Source organism: Hemiscyllium ocellatum, chromosome 39, assembly GCF_020745735.1.
Source record: "Hemiscyllium ocellatum isolate sHemOce1 chromosome 39, sHemOce1.pat.X.cur, whole genome shotgun sequence".
Lineage (NCBI taxonomy): Eukaryota > Metazoa > Chordata > Chondrichthyes > Orectolobiformes > Hemiscylliidae > Hemiscyllium > Hemiscyllium ocellatum.
Window position 1 is genome coordinate 23,115,867 of NC_083439.1, and position 26,111 is coordinate 23,141,977.

Sequence of the window (26,111 nt, forward strand, 5' to 3'; positions counted from 1 at the left end):
GAAGGCATATGGCGTACTGGCTTTTATTGCTAGAGGAATTGAGTTCTGGAGTCCTGAGGTCATGTTGCAGTTGTATAAGACTCTGGTGTGGCCGCATCTGGAGTATTGTGTGCAGTTTTGGTCGCCATACTATAGGAAGGATGTGGAGGCACTGGAACGGGTACAGAGGCGGTTTACCAGGATGTTGCCTGGTATGGTAGGAAGATTGTATGAGGAAAGGCTGAGGCACTTGGGGCGGTTTTCATTGGAGAAAAGAAGGTTTAGGGGAGATTTGATAGAGGTGTACAAGATGATTAGGGGTTTAGATAGAGTTGACCATGAGAACCTTTTTCCCCGTATGGAGTCAGCTATTACGAGGGGGCATAGCTTTAAATTAAGGGGTGGTAGGCATAGGACTGATGTTAGGGGTAGGTTCTTTACTCAGCGAGTCGTGAGTTCATGGAATGCCCTGCCAGTGACAGTGGTGGACTCTCCCTCTTTATGGACATTTAAACGGGCATTGGATAGGCATATGGAGGAAAGTGGGCTAGTGTAGGTTAGGTGGGCTTGGATCGGCGCAACATCGAGGGCCGAAGGGCCTGTACTGCGCTGTATTTTTCTATGTTCTATGTTTTTCTATAAATGTGGAGGCTATGTGGATTAGGATGGGTATGCAGGCTTACAGGGATAGGGTAGGGTGTTGGTCTAGGTGAGGTGCTCTTCAGAGGTTTGGTGTTGGCTTGATGGGCTGAATAGTCTGCTTCCACACTGTAGGGATTCTGTGACACATTTCCAAGTCAGGATAGTAACTGGCTTGGAGGTGAACTTGGTGGTGATTTTCCCGTGTATGTGCTGCCCTCATCCTTCAAGATGAAAGTGATCATTGATTTGGAATATGCTGTTTAAGAAACCTTAGTGAATATCTGCATTGCATCTCGTAGATGGTACACATTGCTGCTATCAAATGAGCTTGGTAGAGGGAGAGTGTGTGCAGTGGTGTCACACTTGTTGGGTGTTGTTAGAGCTATACCGACCCAGACAGGTGGGGGCTATTTCAGCACACTCCTGGCTTGTGCCTTGTAGGTGGTGAACATGCTTTGGGGAATCAGAAGATGAGTGATTTTATTGCAGGATTCCTCTGACCTGCTCTTGTAGCCTCTGAATCTCTGTGGCCAGTCCAGTTCAGCTTCTGGTCAGTTGCAACTCCCTCTGAATCTCCCTCTCTCAGAGGTGAGGGGAGGGATTCCGTGATGGTAACACCATTGAATGTCAAGGGACAATGGTCTGGCCACTTCCCCACAGTCACATGCCACTCAAGACAACCCCCAGCCACACTCTCAGTCACATGTTACTCCTGGTACAATGGTGGGATGCGATCATCCTCTGAGATAATGTAAATGCTGATGCCCTAATCCTGGGGAATCATTACGTAGATGATTTCCTGACTCAGTGATTCCCCAAGACAATGTAGGTGTGATCTGTCCTAGCTTCAGGGGATGGCCATGAAAGCATTTTTGGATGGAAGAGATTGAATGATAGTTTAATTTGATAATAGTAGGGGAGTAGTAGCAAATGACTGTCTAAATGGGGTCAGAGTCGTTTGCATTCCTGCATGAATGTCATTCCTACCCACATCAAGAATGTTCAGTCAGTCCGATTTTAACCCTTTAATATTACATTAATGTCCAGAGAGAGATTCCAGTTTAATCTTTTAACATTACATGGAGGCCAGGTCTTCAGTACTATTGCTGGAATGTTTTTGGGAGCCACAAAATTGCAGTTTCTAGCGCCTTAAGCCATTTCTTGATATTACATGGACTGTTGTGAATGCTCAGCCAGAGTGGACAAAAGACTTGGCAGATGGAATATAATGTGTGAAAATGTGTGGTTATACACTTTGGTAGGAAGAATATAAGACCTGAATATTATTCGAATGAGAGAGAGAGAGACTATAGAAAGGTACAACTCAGAGGGACATGGGAGTTCTTGTGCATGAATCACAATAGGTTAGCCTACAAATTCAGTGGATAATAGGGCAGGCACATGGTCTGATGGCCTTTCAATGGGAATGGAGTATAACACTAGCCAAGTCTTCATAAAATATGAGGGATTGGTTACACAACACATCGATAAAGGTCCAGAATTGTTAACAGTATTCTAAGGAAATGTATCCTGGCATTGGAGGCAGTCCGGTGAGGATTCATTCGGTTGATCATAGATACAAAAGGATTTTACGTATGAGGAGAGGTTGAGTAATTTGGGCCTTGATTCACTGGAGTTCAGAGAATGAGAGAAGACCTTCTGAAACATGCAGGATTCTTAGAAGGCTTGGCGGGTAGATGCAGAAAGATTGTTTCCCCATTTTGGGAGTGTCTAGGATCAGAGGATCATAATATCAGAATAATGGATCGCCCATTAAAACATGATGAGAAATTTCTTCTGAGGGTAGTGATTCTGTAGAATTCTTCACTGCAGATGGCTATTGTGGCTGGCTTGCTAAATATATTCAAGGCTGAGGTAGACATTTTTAAGCAGTAAACGGATCAAGGATTATGGAGAAAAGATAGGAACATGGAATTGAGGAATATCTGCAAGTCTAGGCAAAAGTGAGGACTGCAGATGCTGGAAACCAGAGTTTTAGATTAGAGTGGTGCTGGAAAAGCACAGCAGGTCAGGCAGCATCTGAGGAGCAGGAATGCTCCATTCTTGATGAAGGACTTTTGCCCGAAACCTCGATTTTTTTTTTCCGGCTCAGATTCTGCCTGAACTGCTGTGCTTTTTGAATATCTGCAGACGAGTGTCTACAGGAAAACAACATATATGGACCAAATATTGAACTACAGAAGCAATCAGAAAACAACAACAAACTGCCATTTCTAGATGTCACAGTAGAACAAACATCCAATGGGGAACGTCAAACCAGCATCTACAGCAAAACAACACATACAGACTAAATATTGAACTACAGAAGCAATCACCCCAACACCCACAAACGAAGCTGCTTCAGAACATTATTTCAAGGAGCCACCACACACTGCAGCACAGAGGAACTACACAGAGCAGAGGAAAATCACCTGTACAGCGTATTCAAAAAGAATGGGTACCGAATGAACAGTCAGCAGATTTCTCAGCAACAAACCCAAACAAGCAGACACAACACGATCAGAAACCTTAGCCAGTCTCCCTTACGTCAAAGACATCTCAGAAATGACTGCCAGACTACTCTGACCTCTTGACATCATAGCCCACAAACCCACCAACACACTAAAACAACAGCTAATGAACTTGAAAGACCCTATACAGACAACAAGCAAAACTAGTGTCTTAATTGGAATCATAGGTGGCCCCTTATTAAATTAAAGAAGCTGCAGCTCCCACAAGCAAGGGGAGGATTGGATTTTCCAGACTTTAGGAAGTATCAGCTGAGTTCTCTATTAAGCTACGCAGCCGACTGTGTCTCCTGTGACTCGCAATCAATCTGGCTGGACATCGAGGCTTCTCAAGCACAGTGTCCCCTCATTAATCTCTTATTTTCAGATAAGATGGAAGTCATTATAGACCATTGGAAAAACTCTACTGTATTAAATAGAACTAAAGTTTGGAAGATAATGTGGCAAGACGAGGGTAATGGGAGCATGGGATTTTCAACCAGGGCACAGAGACGCCACATTTAAAACCTGGAGGTCCAGGGATATTTCTTGCTTAGGGGATCTGTTTGATAGGGAGGTGATGATTTCTTTTGAACAGCTGCCCAGAAATTTGGACTACCTAATGGAGACCTCTTTCGATATTTCCAAATTCGAGATTATATACAGAAGAAGACCACATTATTGGATTGCTGTTATAAATTGGATAGGGAAAGAGAGTATTATGGCCAATGAGTCCACTCTCGATCAGCATTCTTTATCACTCATTACAGAACAAAGTATTGAAAGACATGGAACAATTGTTTAAAACATGGAATCAGGAATTGGGGTTGGAAATCTCTTTAGAAATGTGGGATGACATCTGGGAAAATGCCAGAAAGATCTCCATTTGTAAAAGAACACAAGCCAACTAAAGATACTCCATATAGCACCGGAACGATTGGCAAAATTTAGGGCAGGAACGTCTCCAATCTGTCCTAAATGTAAAATAGAAGTGGCCACTCTCTCTCATTGCTGATGGGAATGTCATAAGATCCGTAAATACTGGACCAGAGTAGCAAATGCGCTGGCAGAAATCTTGGGAGCGGAAATTGGCATAGATTCAGTACCTCTTCTCCTGGGCTTTCCAGACCTGCCTTTCCTGGATGTGCACGGGAGGAAATTATTTTCCACTCTCTCGTTTTGTGCAATGAAAAATATCTTAGTAAATTAGCTAGCTGAGGGCCCTCCAGGACTTTTGAATTAGCACAGGTTAATCATGGAATGTATTCCCCTTGACTTCCTTACAAATATGGTGCACCAAAAAACTGAATTATTCTGAATATGGCAGCCCTTCCTGAACTATATAGATACAGATATTTCTGCCATAATGTCAAGTGCTTTTATCTAGTTGCGGTAGCGGTTCTGGCTGGTCCGTGAGCCCCCGGAGGTAGGAATCCCATATGTGTACGGATGTTATTATGTCTTTATATTAATTCACTCTGAGCATGTACTTCATTATTTACTTACTATGTTATCTCTTTTAATAAGTAACATATTCTATTATATGCTTTGGTTATTTGTAAGTTAGATTAGTTTTTTTTAGATTAGACTTACAGTGTGGAAACAGGCCCTTCGGCCCAACAAGTCCACACCGACCCGCCGAAGCGCAACCCACCCATACCCCTACATTTACCCCATTACCTAACACTACGGGCAATTTAGCATGGCCAATTCACCTGACCCGCACATCTTTTGGACTGTGGGAGGAAACCGGAGCACCCGGAGGAAACCCACGCAGACATGGGGAGAACGTGCAAGCTCCACACAGTCTGTCGCCTGAGTCGGGAATTGAACCCGGGTCTCGGGCACTGTGAGGCAGCAGTACTAACCACTTAGTTAAGTGTTTGTATCCTCGTGTCTGTTGTGTTGTTATTATCTGTTGAATATTTAATGGTATATTAGTGTTTACATTTGTGTTATTTTGTAAGTTTGTACAAAATGTTCAAACATTTCCTTCAATAAAAGTATCACTTCAAAAAATATGTCATTTACAAATTGCCATGCAAGGACTGTAACAAACACTACATTGGACAAATAGGCAGAAAGCTAGCCAAAAGGATACATGAACATCAAATAGCCACAAAACGACATGACCCTCTCTCATTAATATCCTTACATACAGATGAGGAAGGACACTACTTCGACTTGGACAACACATCCATCCTAGGACAAGTCAAACAGAGACTAGAATTCCTAGAAGCATGGCATTCCAACCAGAACTCTTATCAGCAAACACATTGACTTGGACCCGATTTACCACCTCCTGAGAAAAAGAACAGGAAATGACATCACCAACCCAGAGAAACCCAAACATATAAATAGAAAGCAGGAATCATCAGTCATGGTTCATCCGGAGGCTCACTGAAGATGTTACCTAGTATGGTGACGAAACGTCTGGAAATCGACTTTCCAGCACAGTGAGCAAACCTACATCCAGAACCTCAAGCTGAGCTACAAATCTTCTCAAAACTTGCTATGTCCTCACTTTCTCTGAATATCAGATCAGTCTGACAAAGCAGACTTGTTAGGGTTGAATAGCCTATTTCTCTTCCTATGTCTTACCATACCAATTCTCTCTTCTCAAGCTGTCAGACCATTGAGTTTCTCTAAAGCTTTACTTTGTTCTTTGCTTGTAAGTTGGAGGAAGGAAAACAGTAAATGTTAAGCATCACTATCTTTGGTCAACATCGCTTCCTGATCTGTCAACCCCTCGACTTTTATAATTTACAACCTTGTTTTCCAATCACTGTGTGGTTTTCCACTTCCTCTGACAGAGTTATCTCCGATTTCTGGACTCTTTCAGTTCCGTTTTTTTTACTGGTTTGAACACTGTTCGAATCTTGCTGGACAGACAGAGCTGTTGCTGAAGTTTGTCCTTTTGTTCTCATTGGGACAAATGCCAGAGTAGTGAATTCCAACTGAGTTTTACCTCCGGAGAAGAGGGGTGCTGATTGATTGGGAAGTTGATGCTGATTGGTTAATGCCTTGTAAGGAAAATCCAATGCCCCAAGTTTCCCCATAAGTAGATAAAAGTGCAAAGCTTGAACATATTATTTTGTTTGCAGAGAATGGGTCCTTGCATTGAAGTTATGTCACTTCCAGCAGGCATAAATAAGCCAGCTGACTAAGAAGTCCAAGAGTGTGGTGTTGGAAAATCACAGCATCTGAGGAGCAGGAGAGTGGAAGCTTCGAGTATAAGCCTTTCAGGAATGCGCCGAGAGATAAATGGGAGGGGGTACCTGGGAATGCAATAGGTCATTGACGGTGATAGATCAGAGAGGAGGGTGGAGTGGATAGATGGGAAGAGAGATAGGCAGGTAGGACAATTCAAGTGGGCATTGCCGCATTGGAAGGTTGGATCTGGGATAAGGACTGTGGGGGCGGGGGGTGGGAAATGGGAAAACTGGTGAAACCCACAATGATCTCATATGGTTGGAGGTCCCAAGGTGGAATATGAGACATTCTTCCTCCAGGCATCGGGTGTCTAGAGTCTTCTCGTTCGAATCCTCCCAATTCCTCCAGACCAGAGGGGTCGCCATGGGCACCTGCATGGGTCCCAGCTATGCCGGCCTCTTTTTGGGTACATGGAACTGTCCATCTTCCTCAGCTGCACTGGCACCGTTCCCCACCTTTTCCTCTGCTACATCATTTGCTGTATTGGTACCACTTTGTACTCCCACGAGGAGGTTGAACAGTTCATCAATTTCACGGACATCTTCCACCCCAACCTCCAGTTCACCTGGACCATCTTGGACATGTCCTTCTCCTTCCTGGATCTCTCCATCTCCGTTTCCAGGGACTGACTCAACATGGGCATCTACTTCAAACCTACTGACTCCCACAGCTGCCTGTACTAGACCTCCTCCCACTCTACCTTCTGTAAAAACGATATCCCTTATTCCCAATTACTTTGCCACCACCTCATCTGCTCCCAGGAGGACCATTGAACATTCCAGATGACCACTTTCAAGGACTGCAATTTCCCCTCTCACGTGGTCGACGATGCCCTCCAGCACATCTCCTCCACTTCCCGCACCTCCACTCTTGAATCCCACCTCTCCAATCACAACAAGGACAGAACCTTTCACTCCATCAACCTCCGGTTACAATGCATCATCCACTGCCATTTCTGCCACTCCCAAACAGATCCCACCACCAGGGGTATATTTCCCTCCTGACCCCTCCCCCTCTCTTCCATAGTGACCATTCCCTCTGCGAATTCATTGTTAGATCCACGCCCCCCCTCCACTCCTGGCACCTTCCCCTGCCCACACCTCCATCCGAGTCCCCAAAGGATCCTTCCACATCCAACAGAGATTTACCTGTATTTACACACCTCAGCTACTGTGTCTGTTGCACTCGATGTGGTTTCCTTGACATTGGGAAGACAGGACGCCAACTTGTGGAATGTTTCAGAGAACATCTCTGGGACACATCATGCACTAAACAACCCCACCACCCTGTGGCTGAATACTTTAACTCCCTCTCCCATTGTGCCAAAGACACTCAAGTCCTGGGCTGCCTCTTCTCCCAAACTGTAGCCACCCGATGCCTGGAGGAAGAATGCCTCATCTTCAACCTTGGGACCCTCCAACAATGTGGGATCAATGTTAGATTTCACCATCTTCCCCCCCCCCCCCCCCCCCCCCCCACACACACACACACACACACACACACACACACAACTTTATCCCAGATCCAACCTTCCAACTCGGCACCACCATCTTGAACTGTCCTAGCTATCCATCTTCCTTCCCACCTATCCACTCTACCCTCCTTTCTGACCTATCACCTTCACCCAGCCTCCATCTATCTATTGCATTGCCAGCTACCTTTTCCCCAGCCCCACCCTCTTCATTTATCTCTCCGTCCCCTTGGGCTGCTTCCCCTTCTCTGATAAAGAACTTATGCTTGAAATGTTGACTCTCCTGCTCCACGGATGCCGCCTGACTGGCTGCATTTTTCCGGCACTGCATTCTTTGATTCTGATCTCCAGGATCTGCAGTCCTCACTTTTTCTCCTTGCTGACTAAGAATCAAGGGTTTGAGTAGGGGATGGAGTAGAGATAGAAGGTCAGCTATAACCTTACTGAATGGTAGATCAGACTCTAGATGCAGTATGATCTATTCCTATTTATAGGATAAAGAATGATTACACGTGGAAAGAGACCAGATAACCAGCTGATCATTGTGGGCTATTTACAAAAGCAACTCCACTAGTCCCCTTTCTCCTTGTAGCCATGCAACTTTTTTTTATTCCTCTTCAGACATCTATCCAATTCTCTTTTGAATACCAGTATTGAGTCAGCCTCTGCCACATTTAGGCAATGCATTACAGACTCGAATAATGCACTGCATTTTTTCAAAGGAAAGGACAATTTTTCTTCATGTCAAGTTTGATCCACTCACTCTTAAATCAATGTCCTCTGGTTCTCTACCCTCCTGTCGAAGGGAATAGTTTCTCTGCTCCTGGTCTATCCAGACTGTTCCTGGATTCTGAATTCACCCATCAAATTTCCTCTCTCTTTAAGGAAAACTGCTATGACTTCTCCAGTTTTTAGTCTCCTTTTTCCTAATTTTCTTTACTTCATCTTGGCCTGTGCCTTCGGTCACCTGGGCTAGGTGTTCTAAGTAACGGAATGTCAATTTCATAGCTGCCGTAATGGGATTTGAAATCACGTCTGTCGCATTAAACTTAGTCCATGAATTACTGTTCCAGCAGGCTAATTATTATGTTACCATTCCTATTGACTTATTACACTTGCAACAAATGAAATGATTCTGTCTCCAACCAGTAGCACCAACATATTATGACAATCTTGCTACAGAGTCTATGTATCTTTAAGGGCTGAGAGTGTCACTGGCAAAATCAGCATTTGATGTGGGTTCCTTTTATTGTTCTTGAATAGAGGCTTGCAATTGATTTGACACATTGCTGTAGGTCTGGAATCACATGACAAGCAGACGGGACACTAGTGAACCAGGTCGGCTTTTATAATAATCAATGTGAGCTTCAACTTCATATTTACTGGGGTTAGTTTTCAATTCTGGATTTATTAATGAATTAATTGAATTCCAGTTTCATTAGTTGCTGTGATTGGATTTGAACCTATGTTTCCAGGCCTTGCGTTTCTGGATTACTCTCCAGTCCCATTACCAATATGCCACTGTCTCTCTATGCAGGGTATAGGGAGTAGTCATTTATACAAAGTCATGAAACCCATGTATCATTCCAGTACATTGTATGGCATTGTGATGTATTTGTATCAAAATACATTTCGGTACAATCTATTTGATTGTCTTAGTGATATCCAAGATATTTCTGATTTATTCAGATGCTTTCAGGGCACAACTTCATGGTGTATTTTAAGCAACTTGTTATATGTGCACCATGTTGCACATTCTCAGAGTCTTTGAGAAATCATGATTTCTGAAGATTACAGAGACTAAAGACACTTAAGGTGCAAGAGGCTAGTCTTAAGTGCTGCTGAATGGTGTCTGTGTTGGATCTCCAGTTGCCGTGTAATACTTTGGCATTTTTGTTTAGCCCTTCATGCAGTGGTTCTTGTTTTAGGCCCTTCAAGTGGGCTGCATTTGTGATGATTCATTCCTTTTATGCTTGATGTTCCATCAAACTTGCAACATGATAATTGCAGAACTGAGGGACTGTCGAAAGTAAACAAAGGATTGAGAATGCTGCAAGAAAAACAGAATTTGCTGGAGACTCTGTGGAATGTTTCAGTCAATGTTTCAGGTCTATGATTTGGGATCATTAGCTGCCAGTAGACACACATTCCCTTTCCTGTCAGCCTTCCAGAGGGATTGTTCACTCTGGGCACCCTGTTCCACATTGAATACTTTCCCACAACCACACCACCTCCCAGTGCAATCGCAGAATCACCTGCTCATTTACTTCCTCTCTCCTCACTATTCAAGGTCCCAGACACACTTTCCTGGTGAAACAGCAGTATACCTGTACTTGATTCAATCTAGTCTACTGTATTCGCTACTCAGAATGCGGTCTTCTCTACATTGGGAAGGTGAAATGCAGACTGGGTAAATGCTTTAGAGAGCACATGTATTCCATCGGCAAAAAAAACCCTGTGCTTCCAGTTGCCTGCCACTTCAACACACCACTGTGTTCCCTTGCTAACATCTCTGTTTAAGGCCTGGTGCAGTGCTCCAGCGAGGCTGAATTTAAACTGGAAGAACAGCACCTCATTTCTGTTTGGGGCCCCTGCAGTGTTCAGGATCTCAATTGCAAGTTCAATAATTTTAGAATCTGACCACCACCTTCCATGTCCTGTACACATCCCCACACCAAGTCCCTGAGATGACATGGGCTACTTTCAGCACAGCCAGCCCCCTTTCCCATAATTATAGTCACAATTAGCAGCTTTTCCGTCTGCCTGCCTTACCACTATCCATCCCTTTGTCTGCCTAACTGTCTGTCTCTCCGTCTAGGCTTCATCTCTACCTATCATTAATTCCTTTACATCCCAGCCTCTGTCTTCAGCATAAATACCACCTTTTCTTCGCAACTGTCTACCTCTGAAGAAGGATCACTGGACCCAAAGTGTTAATTCTGTTTTCTCTCCATTGATGCTGCCAGACCTGCTGAGTTTCTTCAGCAATTTCTGTTATGAGGGACTGCTTAGTTAGGTTACACCCAATTATACTATTATGAAAATCAAATTTCCTTCTCCAATTCAATGCATTTAGGGTGCGTTTCAAGTAACTTTGAAAAGTACAACTTTGCTTTCACCAGGATAACTTTAAAGCAATCATCACTTATAATCAATTGTAATTTGCTGCCAGATGGATCATTAAGTCCATGGTATAGAGAGGGACGTGTGTTGTTTGGTGAAGATGGCTTGATCTGTGACCTGCAGATGGCGCTGTGTGGTTTCTTTGACCATTCATCAGATTTCCAATTTACCTTGTAACATGTTTAAAATCTCACAACACCAGGTTATAGTCCAACACCAGCACCTCCCAAACTGTAAAACATGTTACAATTGTGAGAATTGTATCCAAATTTCTAGTCAGTCAGATGATTAGCTTTTTTATTATTATTTCATGGGATATGGTTGTTCCTGGGAAAACCAACCTTTGTTGCCTGTCCTTGATTTTAAAAGTGAATAGGTAGGGCATGTCAGAATTACAACATTAGTGAATCAGATAGGTCTTTACAATTAATGGATTTCTGGTCACCATTCATTGAGGCTTGTTTTCATTTCCAGATTCCAGCAACTGTTATGGTGGTGTTTAAACCCATGTGCCAATAGCATTAGACTGGGCCTCTCAAATGATAGTCTAGTGACATTACTGCTTTGTCACAACTTCCTGATTATGGGTCAAGTTGATTGTATTTGTGCTTTTCAAAAAAAAGTTTTACTTGTGTTCAGTTGAAATAGCTGTAATAAGTTAATCACTGTTGGGGAAATATTCTGTTTGCTAATTTAAGCTACTGTCTTATGGCAAGAATGTAAGCCTAAACCAGATTATGGGGTGCAGAGCTGTTAAATTAAACAACTTTTGAAATCCTGTAGGATTGTTATGAGATTACTAGGCTTTAGGCAGTCCTTGGAATTGAGAAACGTCCACTTTGATGGGTCATGAGATGTCTGATAAAACCAATGTATGCAAGGCAGGTGATGCTTGGTGGAGTGAGTGGATTTGATGTTTTACAGATTTGAGTCCTTAGCGTTGATTCTACCTGGTCCCAGTTAAGTGACTCGATACGGTTTCTGATTTGGACTTTCTCCAAGTTGGTTAGTTGTATGCCAGAGACACTCCTGAGCCAGAAGATATGTTTGACTATTTCAGGAATTCCTTGAGGACATCTGTAATGCATTTTCTGGGCATCCCCAGCCATGACAGAGTTCCAACTGGAGCAGTTGTTTCAAGAAGATGGTGTCAGACAGAAAAGTAACAACTTAGAGCTAGTTTTGAATGATTAGGATCTTGATGTTGCCTTCAGAGAGGATGATGCTGTTAGATTGCTGCAGTTATCATTGGATTTGATATACTACCTACTATTACTATTAAGATCTTTATGAATGTGACTTTGTTAAATTTATATGGTGTAGGTTGCACACACCTTTTCTCTTCTATGAGTGGGAATCTAACCTCAGCCAAACTAGAGAGACAAAGGATTCCTCTTAACTGGCATTGGAGGTTGGCAGCCTGGGTTTGTCCCACATGTGTGTTTGGACCCACAATGCTAAACTACTCAACAAAATCTTGATTTTAGCTATTTGGCTCAATACAGGTCTTATACAAGAAATTATCAGATTGGCTTATCTGAGGAGAAAGAAATCATGCTGATCCATGAGAAGTAGTTCTTCAATTAATGGTAATTTACTACATTGCAGAATACAAGAGGCTTATGGGAGATTTGTATTCTCTTTGGTTTAAGGGATGGACTCTGTGCTGGCTGGGCTATAGTCAATGTGTTACTGCTGCTGTTTCTACTGTGTTTTTTGGGAGAACCTGATTCATAAACTGGCTGGTTCAGAAAGCCAGTTTTGTTAACTGGTATTCCTTTTTTTATTGAGGATGGATTTCTAAACTACCTGATTTACATAGTCAATGTGTTTCGGGTGTAATTCAGTCCTCCGTTAGGGAACTGTTGTTTCACTGGCTGGTTACAACCTGTGTGTTACTCTTTTCTCTTTTTACTTTAAGTAAAGCAGTGCTGATCTTGTGGCAAGGCTGAGCCCTTGCATTCTGGTTTTCTGAAGAAAAAGAGAGAAAAAAAGAAAAATACAAGAGACTTATGCTCCTGTACTTGATGGTGCTTGATCCTGAATGTGAGGCATTTTAGGACAGGTCAAATTTATCATACATTTTTTTAAAAAAACAGTATGAGTATAGTTAAGTGCTTGTTGTAGTTAAGTAAGATTTACTAACTGGACAGATGTCCATTCTGGAATTATACAGTATTATAGACCAGGCTGGACACGCTGAAAGCATTTCAAGAAGATAGCCCAGACCCTAACTTTTTTTTTCTAGTTGTCTTAAGCAGATATAGAGTGGATATTCCAGGAGTGATGCAACTGGCCTAATCACTTGTTTTAAACAAAACAGAATTTATTTATACGTGAACAAAAGAAAACCATGTTTAGACTAACATAACTATTTGAAAACCCAATCAACACAAAATGCAATTAAATAATGCTGTTGCAGCATCCCAAAAACAACACTTGGCAAAAAAAGGTAAAAAATCAAATGCAGCGAGGGGGTGTTGGGGGAGGGTGGAAATCAGCATGGAGCTGTTTCTTTGGCCACAGCTTTGAACAGCTAGACTGCTAAAACCAACACAAACCAGACAAAAGCTGAGTTGGGAGAACTGGCCACTCACCTTCTCATTGTACAACTGTTTCTTTAAAAACACTTAAAAGATTCTTCAAGTAGATAAACCTAGACATGTCAGAACCTCTGCCTTTATGTCACTTCTGGGGAAAAAAATCCAAGGACAACATAACCTTATTAAAGGAGCAGTATTGTCACAAGAGTCCTACAGCACAGATACAGACCCTCTGGTCTACCTTGTTGTTGCTGATCCTAAATCGCCTGCGTTTGCCCTAAATTCCTCTAAACCTTTCCTATTCATGTACCTGTCCAAATGTCTTTTAGATGTTTTAATTATACCTGTCTCTACCACTTCCATTGGCAGCTTGCTCCATGCACGCACCACCTTTTGTGAAAAGTTGACCCTCAGGTCCTTTTCAAATCTTTCCCCTCTCAACTTAAACTTGTGCCGTCTGGTTCTGGACTCACCCACCCTTGGAAAAAGACCGTGGCTATTTGCATTATCTATGCCCCTCGTGATTTTAGAAGATCACCCCTCAGCTTCTGACTCTCTAGGGGTAATGGTCCCAACCAATCCAATTTCTTCCCTACAGCTCAAACCCTCCAGTCCCAGCAACATTCTGGTAAATCTTTTCTGAATTCTTTCAAGTTTAACGACATCCTTCCTGTGGCAGGGCACTGGAATTGTATACAGTATTATAAAGTGGCCTCATTAATGTATGGTGCAGTCACCACACGGCATCCCAAAGCCTACACTCAATACTCTGGCCAATGAAGGCAAACGTGCCAAATGCTGCCTTCAGTCGAGATATGGATTTACTTCTTCCACTTAATAGTAATATCCATCTGTTAGAGATTATGTAACCTGTTCAATCCAATGCAACAGTTTTTTGTTATTAGAGAACAGACATTTTCAGGGGTTGTTTTATGAAGTTCTCTTCTTGTTTCATGTATAATCATTAACAGTGTAAGTGACTTTATTCTCTGCTCTATCCCAATGTGTGCTGCCTTTATTGAAAAGGAAGAATCTGAACTGGGAGGAGAAAACATCCTTATCTGTACCAATGGTCCAACAGTATGTCTGTCTCCTGAAAATTTAACAGAAATGACCTTTGAAAATCTGGCAGAAATTTGATGTGATTTATTATTGTTAAGTGTACCAAGATACAGTGAAAAGTATTGTATTGCATGCTAATCAGACAAATCATAAGCGTATCAGGGTTCTGGAACAGAATGCAGAATATAGTGTTACAGTTCCAGAAAAGATGCAGGGAGATTACTCTATTATGAGAGTTTGTTCATAAGTCTGAAAACAGTGGGTAAGAAGCTGTTCTTAAATTTGGTGGTACGTGTTTTAAATCTTTAGTATTTTCTGCCCGATGGAAGAGGGGGGAAGTGAATATAGATAGGCTGGGAGGGATCTTTGATTATGTTGGCTGCTTTCCCGAGACAGCGGAAGTCTAGGTAAAGTCAATGGAAGAAAGGCTTGGTTTCATGATGGATTGGGCTATGTTCTATAATCTCTTGCAATCTTGGGCAGAGCAATTGCCATCCCAAGTGTGATGCATTTGGTTAGGATGCCTCCTATAGTGCAAGTCTAAAAATTGGTAAGAGTCATTGTAGACATGCTGAATAGGAAGTAGAGACATTGTTGTGCTTTCTTGACGGTCATGTCAATGTGGATGGACTAGAACAGATTGGTGATCATCACTCCCAGAGAGCTTGATGTTTTCAACCATCTCCACCTTAGCACCATTCTTACAGAGAGGTGTGTGCCCCCCATTCCTCTTCCTGAAGTTGATGACCAGCTGCTTTGTTTTGCTGACATTGAGGGTGTTGTTGTCTTTACTCCATGCTATTAAGTTGTCTCTCTCTTTCCCATACTCTGTCTCATTGTTTTTTGATTTCCTAACCAATATTCTGGTATTATCAGCAAATTTGTAAATAGAGTTAAAACAGCTCCAGAGGGGAGAGCAGAGTCCTAGATCCTGGTGTTTGGAAATGAGTTTTGTTGGAATTATGGTGTTGAAGGTGAAGCTAAAGTCAATAAATAGGAGTTTGATGTAGGTGTCCTTGTTATCCAGATGTTCCAGAGATGAGTATCAGATTGTTCCAGGTATCATTGGTCAGTGCATTGAGTATTGGAATTGGGTTGTCATGAAGCCGTTGTACAGGACATTGGTTAGGCCACTTTTTGAATATTGTGTGCAATTCTGGTCTCCCTCCTCTAGGAAGGATGTTGTGAAACTTGAAAGTGTTCAGAAAAGATTTACTAGGATACTGCCAAGGTTGGAGGGTTTGAGCTATAGGGAGAGGGTGAACAGGCTGGGCCTGTTTTCCCTGAAGCATCGGAGGCTGAGGGGTGACCTCATAGAGATTTCTAAAATCATGAAGGATGTAGATCAGATGAATAGCCAAGATCTTTTCCCGAGGGTAGAGAGTCCAAAACTAGAAGGCATAGATATAAGATTGAGAGGGGAAAGATTTAAAAGGGATATGAGGGACAACATCTTCAGAGGGTGGTGCGTGTATGTAACAAGCTGCCAGAGGAAGTAGTGGAGGCAGGTAAAATTGCAATTGCAACATGTAAAAGGCATCTAGATGGATACATGAATAGGAAGGGATATGAGCCAAATGCTGACAAATGGCATGAGGTCAGTTTAAGCTATCTGGTCGATATGGATGAGTTAGACTGAAGGATCTGTTTCAGTGCTGTATAATTGAGTGTATGGTCTGTGAGATGGTGTCAGCTATGGACCTATTGTGGTGATAAGCAAATCATAGTGAATCAATGCAATCTGGAAGGCTGGAGTTGATGTGTGTCGTTACTAACCTCTCGAAGCACTTCATAATGGATGTCGGAGCCAGTGAGCAGCAGTCATTAAGGTCATAGAGTACAGCATGGAAACAGACCCTTCAGTCCAACTCATTCGTGCTGACCAGATATCCTAAGTTAATCTAGTCCCATTTGCCAGCACTTAGCCCATATCCCTCTAAACCCTTGCTATTCATGTACCGATCCAGATGCCTTTTAAATGTTGTAGTTGTAATTGTAATTGTACCTGCCACTGCCACTTCCTCTCAGAGGGACCCCAGCTACACCTGCTTCTTTGGCCACTATGTCAAACAGTCCCTCTCCAGTACCTACACAGGCACTTGCCCAACTGTTCCGTCATTACATCAATGACTACATTGATGCTGCGTCCTGCACCAGGCTAAACTGGAGCAGTTCATCGACTTCATTCCCAATTCTACCCTGCCCTCAAATTCACTTGATCCACCTCGGACACCCCTCTCACAATGTGCTTTCACTGCGTCTGTCATCCAGACAGCTCTCTGCACCACCTCCATTCCCCGTTCCACTGCACTCTTTATCTATGCCCTCTAGTTTTGGACACCCCTATTCTGGGAAAAAGACCTTGGCTATTCACCCTATCTATGATTTATAAGCCTGTATAAGGTCACCCCTCAGCCTCCGACATCCAGGGAAAACAGCCCCAGTCTATTCAGCCTCTCCCTAGAGTTCAAACACTCCAACCCTGGCAACATCCTTGTAAATCTTGTCCGAACCCTTTCAAGTGTCACAACATCCTTCCAATAGAAAGGAGACCAGAATTGCACACAATATTTAAGAAGTGGCCTAACCAATGTCTTGTAGATCCGCAACATGACCTCCCAATTCTTATACTCAATGCTCTGACCGATAAGGGAAAGCATACCAAATGCCATCTTCACTATCCTATATGCCTGGCACTCCATTTTTAAGGAACTATGGACCTGTATTCTAAGATGTTTTTGTACAGCAACATTCCCCACTTACCATTAGGTGTATAAATCCTGCTCTGATTTGCTTTTCCAAAACGCAACACCTCACATTTATCTAAATTAAAGTCCATCTGCCATTCCTCAGCCCATCTGATCAAGATCCCATTGTATTCTGAGGTAACCTTCGCTGTCCATTATACCTCCAATTTTGGTGTCATCTGCAAGCTTATCAACTATACCTCCTATATTCGCATGCAAATCATTTATATAAATGATGAAAAGCAGTGGACCCAGCACTGATCCTTGTGGCACACCGCTGGTCACAGGCCTCCGGTCTGAAAAACAACCATCCACCTCCACCCTCTGTCGTCTTGTCCGTTGCCTGATTTGTTTTTTTGGTGCTGGGATGATGGAGGTCTTATTGAATCAGGTGAGAATCTCACGTCAACACGAGGTCAAAGATGTCTGCAAATACTCCCGCAAACTGGTCCACGCAGCATCTGAGTGCACAGCCAGGGACTCCATCTGGGCCTGTTACTTTCTGTAGTTCATTCTCAAAAAGCTGATCTGCCATCTGTGGCTGTCACTGGTTGCAGGTACATCTGAGGCTGTCTGGACAGGTGATATAATTTCACTAGTTATGACTGTTCTTATCTAAACTGTCAACAGAGATTGTAGCTCATTTTTTCTTTCTTTTTTGCATAGTGATCCATATGCTAAAGTGACTTTGTATGATCCAATAAATGAAGAGCTGACCAGTGTTCAAACCAAGACAATCAAGAAGGTCAGTAATTTATTACCCTGACATTCTTCACCTTTTTTTAATTTCAAAATTTCCAAGATAAGTATAGGAATGAATTTCTGTACAGAAATTATTGTATAAACCGCCATGAGATTGCAATTTTAATATGACTATACGCAGTTGACTGAAGCGCTAAAAAGAAAGTCTTATAACAGTATTGCACTGAACAAGGGGATCTCTGAAGAATTCTGTAAATCAGAGGCCTGTAGATACTTATGTCTAAGTGAGATCTTTGGGAACTAAAGAAAAAATGAGGCACTCCAATTTATACAACTGAGATGTATCCTCTTATTCCTACTTTTTTTTTAATCCATTAACTATTTTGCAATCCAGACTAATATGTAATCCACGTCCTTTAGTACTTGTTTTGTATGTTAACATCTTGTGCAGCACTTTATCGAATGCTTTTTGAAAATTCAGTGCAGTACGTAGATTGGTTTCCCATTATCCATCTTCCTGCTTATATCCTCAAAAAAAAACTCTTAAGAAAATTTTCTGTGTAGTTTCCTTTTCATAAATCTCTTTTGTTCTCTTTAGTTGACCATCTAGGTAGGGGCCCTTTTAAAAATGCCTAATAGAGTCTAGCATTTTCCCCATTATCGATGCTCTACTAATTTCTAGTTTCCTATTTTCTCTCGACCGCCTTTCTTAAATAATGACGTTATGCTCATGTGTTTCCAATGCTTGGGAATTAATCTAGAAACTAAAGAAATCTGCCATCTCTGTATCTAACTCTTAAAACTTTAGGACGAAGGCAACCAAGACTAGGGAATCTGGCACCACTTGGTTCCGTTCATTTCTCCTATGTTTTCTCCTCTTTTGATTTTTGAAATTTCTCTCACTGAATTTATTGGTCCCCAGTTATTTCGGAATGGTTCTTGGTTTCTTCCACAGTGAAGACAGATTAATGTAACTGGCAATCCCTCATTATAAATTTCATTGGTATCTGCCTCTAATGCGTCCATATTTATTTTCACCAAGCTTGTCTTCTTTACCTACCTTTTGGAAATGTTTACAACCTATCTTTGTCTCTTTCTAGTCTTCTCTTTCTTTTTTTTTTCTTTTTTGTTATTCACATCTTGGTCCACCTTTGCTGAATGATGACTATGGTAACCAAATTGTAAAAGCAAAACTGATGGTCTATAAAGTCAAGTTTCACTTTGGGATCTGACTTGTCCAGCATTATCATCAGCTGAGTTTGTAACTGCATAAATGAACAAAATATACAGAGGCAGGAATCTATCTCCTGTGGAAAAATCTAAAAGTCCCAGAGGTCACTGTATGACAACCGTAAGGAATATGCAGCTCAACCAATTACTGAAATGTTGAGGACAAGCCTTGGACATTTTTGAGGCCAGCAGCCAGCCTGTTATTTCTGAAAAGTAGTCAAACTGACACCCTTGTTTACCAGAGGTGTACAAGAAACCATTATTACCAATTTTTAAATGAAACTGAGGCCGTTTTTACTGAAACTGATTTGATCTTTGTCAATAAGTATGTCTGTGTACTTTTATTCTTTGAAACACAAACATATTTGCTATTTTGCATCTGTGTGCACTATATCACTGACAGCTTCTTTCTCACCCCATTAAACATTCCCAAGTCCACATTTACAGTAACTGTCAGGGTCAATCTTTCGTCTGTGATAACATTGTCAGATCTTGTCTCTTAAAATGACTAAAAGACTTTGCTGCTTCAATTAACCCAACTTCTTTGTTTTCTGAACATCTGTGATTCTGTTTGTTTAATATAAAATGAAAGTATATAAAAATTCAGCCCACCCTGAATAATGACTTTATACATAATTTCACCGGAATGGACTTCTGTTAAATGTAAGCATGGTATCCAACTGGAATATAACAATTGCTCATTATGTATAATTATGTCATTTTGTTTAATTATGAAATTTAAGTTTATAAAGTAATTTACAGCAGCTTTTTTTTTCAGACCTTAGATCCAAAATGGAATGAAGAATTTTTCTTCAGAGTAAGTATACATACTTTGCTTTGGGCTTTTGTAGTTCATTAATATTTTGCATTAAATATTTTTAAAGTGATATGTTCTATTTGCTGTATTTTGAACAAAAGTAAGATTATTGTATGCAAGACTTCTTTAACCCTTCAGTTAGACTGACATCAACCTGCTCATGAGCTATAACCCACACAGGAACTCCAATCTTTGCAGACTTTGCATATTTTTGCACTACCAAATGTTCCATATGCTTAATGGTAATGCCAGAAATCAAAAAAGTTTGGTTCACCTAATTTAGTCCTTCTGAATCAGATTGTTTACATTGATTTCCGCAGGCTACTTTAAAATTTGGCTGCAGTTTCAAATACTGCTAATCTCATCACTCAGACAGTAGTGACTGATAGAATACTTGCTTCTGTCAAGTGCATCTCAACTGTGGGTTCCCAGGGGCAAAGCATTCTATAAATTTTAATTTTTCTTTCATCATTTATAATCATCTGTCTAAACTGTGAGCAATTTTAACTTAATTAATAACAGCCATTGAATTTTGTAATTTACAATCAGGAAGTATTTTAACCAAAGAGCAAGTAGAACTGTGTAGCATGGAAACCTGTGGCACTGTTCACAGGTGTATTCTATTCCAGGAAATCAGCTTGTGAAGGCTAGAATTGGAGTGAATCTTTACAGTTTTGTAATTTTGTAAATAAGTTACACATTTAGAAGTGAACACTTCTAAGCCAACAAAGTTTTTTAGTCTGTCTCTCATTATAGAGCACTTGTGCTCATGTTGATCATCCTGTTCAGACAGGGCACTTGTGAATGTCCAGTTAATAAACACCACATGCTTACAATGAAATACAATATGCAATTAACAGGGAGTCTGCAGTTAAGTGTATCTATCTCCCGACCAGGTGGCATGAGTTCAAGTCCCACCTGCTCCAGAGGTGTGTAATAACATCTCTGAGCAGGTTGATTAGAAAAAATAGGTTAAAGTTTTAAAATTAAGAGTGTTCAGCTGGTTGGTTAGCAGAGAATGTCTGGGGTAGTGTTAATGTTCCCTTTAATATTGATTGAAACAGCATTTATTGTAGACGGTCCTGTCATGTAAATTACCTGCTGAAGCCTAAAATCCCCAAGCATGAGGTGTTTCACACCCAGCCTCCATCTGACAAACTGGCAGACAATCATGTAATTTGTGCATGTGTTTAATCAACACGTGCACACTTTCTTTCACGCCATCAGCATGTTTTAAGAATATAGAAGTTTAAAAACTAAGTTGTTTAATTCCATTGTAGAATTGTTTCAGAACTAGTGGCCATAGTTTAAGGATGAGAGTTAAACCTTTTAGGATCAAAGTGAGGAGAATCTTTTTCACCCAGAGAGTGGTGAGCCTGTGGAATTCACGACCATGGAAAGTGGTCGAGGCTAAAACATTGTGTTTTCAAGAAATTTGTGCGATGATACTATGGTTTTAAGTGGTGTATTTTGTCTTGCCTTTTGTGTTTGGAGAGAGGTTTTGAGCAACAGGTGCCGAGCTTTCTATCCCAAGACGATAAAATAAACCGCTTGTGAGGCTTTGGAGTTTTTTTTTAAAGCTGGAACAATAGAAGCAGCATGAATGGGTGGAGTCAGACTCCCAAAGAACCAGGGTTTCAGTTTAGCTTTGAGTATTTGTTGGGGATTTTGAAGCTGCATACATCCCTGTTGCAGCAAAACACTAGAGTTTTCTCTCTCTCTGCTAGAATTTTCTCTTCAGGGTCTTTCCTCCTGGACTGGAAAAACATTGCATGTGAGATGGTCTATTATACTATATACTTAGAAGTGTATGGTAAAATAGGGCAAAGTCAGCATGGTTTCATCAAGGGAAAGTCATGCCTGACAAATCTGCTAAAATTCTTTTGAGGAAGTAATGACCAGGTTAGACCAAAGAGAGCCAATGGATGTTATCTACCTGGACTTCAGACGGCCTTTGACAAGGTGGCGCAGGGAGGCTACTGAGTAAGATAAGGGCCCATAGTGTTAGAGGCAAGGTGCTAGCATGGAAAAAGATTGGCTGAGAGTGGGGATAAAAGGGTCTTTCTCAGGATGGCAGCTGGTGACCAGTGGTGTTCCACAAGGCTCAGAGTTGGGACCACAACTTTTCACGTTATACATTTAACGATCTAGATGAAGGAACTGAGGATATTCTGGCTAAGTTTGCAGATGATACAAAGACTGGTAGAGGGACAGGTAGCTTTGAGAAGATGGGAAGACTGCAGAAGCATTTGGACAAGTTAGAACTGTGGGCAAAGAAGTGGCAGATGGAGTACAATGTGTGGAAGTGTGAGGTCATGCATTTTGATAGGAAGAATAGAGGCATGGACTATTTTCTAAATGAGGAGAAGATTCAGAAGTCTGAAGTGCAGAGATGTGGGAGTTCTAATCCAGGATTCTCCCAAGGTGAACTCACAGGTTGAGTTAGTAGTTAGGAAGGCAAATGCAATGATGGCATTTATGTTGAGACAACTTGAATATAAAATCAAGGATGTACTTCTGAGGCTCTATAAGACTGTAGTCAGTCCACATTTGGAGTATTGTGCACAGTTTTGGGCCCCATATCTCAGGAAGGATGTCCTGGCCCTGGAGCGTGTTCAGAGGAGGTTGACAAGAATGGACCCAGAAATTAAAAGCTTAACACTTGAGGAATGTTTGAGGACTCTGGGTTTATACTCTATGGAGAAGGATGAGGGAGACATACATGAGACATAAGAATACTGAATGGCCTGGACAGAGTGAATGTTGGGAAGATGTTTCCATTGATAGGAGAGATTCGAACCGGAGGGTACAGCATTAGAGTAAAGGGAAGACCTTTTTAGAATGAGGTAAGGAGAGACTTTTTTCAACCAGAGAGTGGGGAATCTATGGCATTCATTGCCACAGAGGCTTTGGAGGCCAGATCATGGAGGACATTTAAGACTGAGATAGGTTCTTGATTGTCAAGAGGATCAAGGGTAATGGGGAGAATGTGATTGTGAAACTTATTAGCCATGATTGAATGGCAGAGCAGGCTCGACCGGCTGAATAGCCTAATTTCTGCTCCTATATCTTATGAATTTTCCTTTGCCAAGTTTGTGTTTATGGGATGTTACTATCTTGAAATAATTACTGTTCAGTAGTTAAATAGTCTATTATTTTGAAAGGTTTCCAATAGACTTAGTTAGACTAATTCTTCTTTCTTTTGTTTATATTTTAAGTGCAGAGTAAGAATAAAGTGTGTTTTTCTTAAAGCTGAGTAGTGACACGAATTGAATTGCATCTGGAACACAGCAACTTACACTTGTCTTTAAATAAGAAAATGTTAGGATTTCAGCTCCTTCATATATTTTGAAGGGTATTTGGTCTGGTCCATAGCATTTGCGAATGATAATTGGGGAATTGTATTCATTTAGAGTGGGAAGAAGTCAATACAGGTGAACAGAAGTGAAGGGAAAATAATATCTAGAAAAATTGAAAATTTAGTGCAATGCAATTCCGACATTGTGTTGACATGGTTTCTGTGGATTCACAAATCTACAGCACTTCAGGAACAGTAATTTACTTGGATTAATAGTGCCCTTTCAAAAGGCAATTGGTTATGTCCTGCATGTGAAGGTTTTAAAGGTTGCTGCTCGTAAAATGAATGACAGATGGACTAGTATTATGAAGCAGTTAACAAATGTTCTCTGCGTGGGCGTGATTATGAGTGGAACTCGGCTTGCATCTTTGTGGCCTATTTGCAACATTAAGCAGAAAAACAGTGGGTGTACTTGTACATGTTGATGCTGTGAAACCTGGATACTGCTACTCCAAAAAAATTCAAAAATGCAGTATATAGACAAAAGACTGGTGGGTGGGTTTCAATGTAAGTAATTGTAAAGAGTTGAAAATTTGAATACAATTGAATCTGGTGTACAATGAAGGTTATCTGTTAATGAATTTGGAAATAGTTTTGGCTATTATTGGTAATAGACTGATATTACTGAGTCATGACAGGGTGTCACTAAAGGATATTTGAATTATCTTCTCAGAGAAACACACTTTAAATGCTCTTTGTAATCTTTGGAACTCCATCAGGACAGATCTTGTGCCTTTTAGGTTGCATTTGGTTTTGTCCTTACAATTGTACATTTTCACAACATTTTTCAACTTCTGGAACAAATAGCTAAAGGGGAAATGGATGGATTGACAATTGAAAGTGTACTTGATCTGTTATGTTTGCTTTCTGGAAAGGCACATTGTGATTGCAAAAGATTGATTAAAGCTAAAATACAAATCTGCTACTTTTGACAGTGGGAGAAAAAGTCTTTCCAGAATGATAGATTGGAACTGATAAAGTGAAATTCTGGAGAAGCTGGGGTACAGTCCTTTGAACTTGTTGCATGTCACAAGATTCAGTTCATTTCATCCTTAATAAGAAACATTTGATTTGGGACTTTGAAGCAGGAGTAGACCATTTGGCCCTTTCAGTCTGTTCTATCAATCAGTAATATCATGATTACCTGGTTGTGGTCTCACTACACTAACCGGGCAACACCCTGTATAACCCTTGATTCCCTTGTCTATCAATATTCTATCCAATTCGATCCTGAATAAATTTAAAGATCCAGCCTCCATTACTACGCGGGGAAGGGAATCCTACATTCTAATACATTTAAAATGGAGCAGAGGGGGAATATTTAAGAGGGTAATCTTTTCTTCTTTACCTGTGTCTCCATGTTTTAGTCAACTCTACAAGAGGAAATATCCTTTTGGGTATCAACCCTATCCAGTCCCCTCTCGATCTTTTGTGTTTCAGTAAGATCACCTCTTAATCTTCTAAACATCAATAAATATAAGCCTAACCTATTCAATCTCTCCTTCTAAAGTAAGCTCCTTATACCAGGACTGAGTCAACTTCAAGTGAACCCCAAATTGTTCTCTCAAAGGCCCTGTCAAGCTGCAATCCCTGAGTCAACGATGATCCAAATGATCATCTTATTCCTCTGTGTTTATAATATAGACACTGACTTCATGCAAATTTCAGATCACTGCTGCATCATGCACTTTTATCTACAGTGAAAGAACGAGGAAAAAATAAAATTCATATCCTTTGGGAGCCCCAAAGACAATTCATAGCCAGTTAATGGTTCTTAAATAGCTTGATCACTAGTGAAAAGCAGACAAAGTATTGCAATATAGATATAGTATGATAAATCCAGTGAGCTAGGTTTTCAGACTCAATACCAATGTTGGCCTATTTGCTTTAATTGATCACTAATCGTATGACAGGAAAGCATCAATCTGTGTCATCCACTTTTGAGAATTTGGATTATGGGAATAGAATGTACAATATTATTAGATTTCTTTGCAGGAAAGCTTACTTTCTTGAATCGTCCATGGCTTTTAAAAGCCACTATCCAAGATATTTTTGAACTGTGAAAAATAATTTGTTCTTGTTTCTTTCATAATTGAGGTCTTGTTTTTCATCATACTATTTGCTTTCAAGTTGAATAATAAGATAAATTCATGCAATTCAATGTGATAACCCAATTGGGCATTAGAAGTTTGAGCTTCTCATCAATTACTATCTTATTCATTGGTCAACTGCCTCTGAATTCCTGCTGTATTGTTTGAATTTTGCAGTGACTCAAGTGATTTTGTTTCCTGCACTGGGGTAAATTACCTTTTTATTACAATAGGTTTTTGCATGCTTGAATCAAACCTTTGGCCCCATTAGCTCCTGAACTGAATTCCTGCTACCTGGCCCTGGACTTTAATCCTTGCATCTGTCTGGCAAGATGCTAAACTGACGTCCTAGACTTTACTGTAATGAAATTTGTGGGATTTTGAATTGACTGATAGGTTTCTTAGATTAACTTTTTACAAAAGTGGCTACAATTCAAAAAGTACCACATTGACTGTTTTTGAATTGATGCCCCAGTGAAAGATGCTGTATATAAGTAAGTCTTCCATTTCAATGTTGTAGACCTGTCCACATACACAGCCTTGTGTTAATGGATCCCTTGTGCACCCAATTGTGATCAGCTGCCCCCTCACTGACAGTTTGTTTTTTTTTTCCCCTTCATTCACCAT

The 26,111-nt window shown here is 41.0% G+C and overlaps 1 protein-coding gene across 2 annotated transcripts in view; it reads left to right on the forward strand.

Annotated features, from left to right (window-relative positions):
- The window catches only part of LOC132834428 (E3 ubiquitin-protein ligase NEDD4-like), a 159,058-nt gene that overhangs the window by 16,576 nt on the left and 116,371 nt on the right, over nt 1-26,111 (forward strand). For both annotated transcript variants that reach the window (XM_060853363.1, XM_060853364.1), the window contains exons 3-4: nt 17,954-18,032; nt 19,998-20,036. In XM_060853363.1, coding sequence (XP_060709346.1) covers nt 17,954-18,032; nt 19,998-20,036 — 118 coding nt within the window. The remainder of the gene's footprint in view (nt 1-17,953; nt 18,033-19,997; nt 20,037-26,111) is intronic.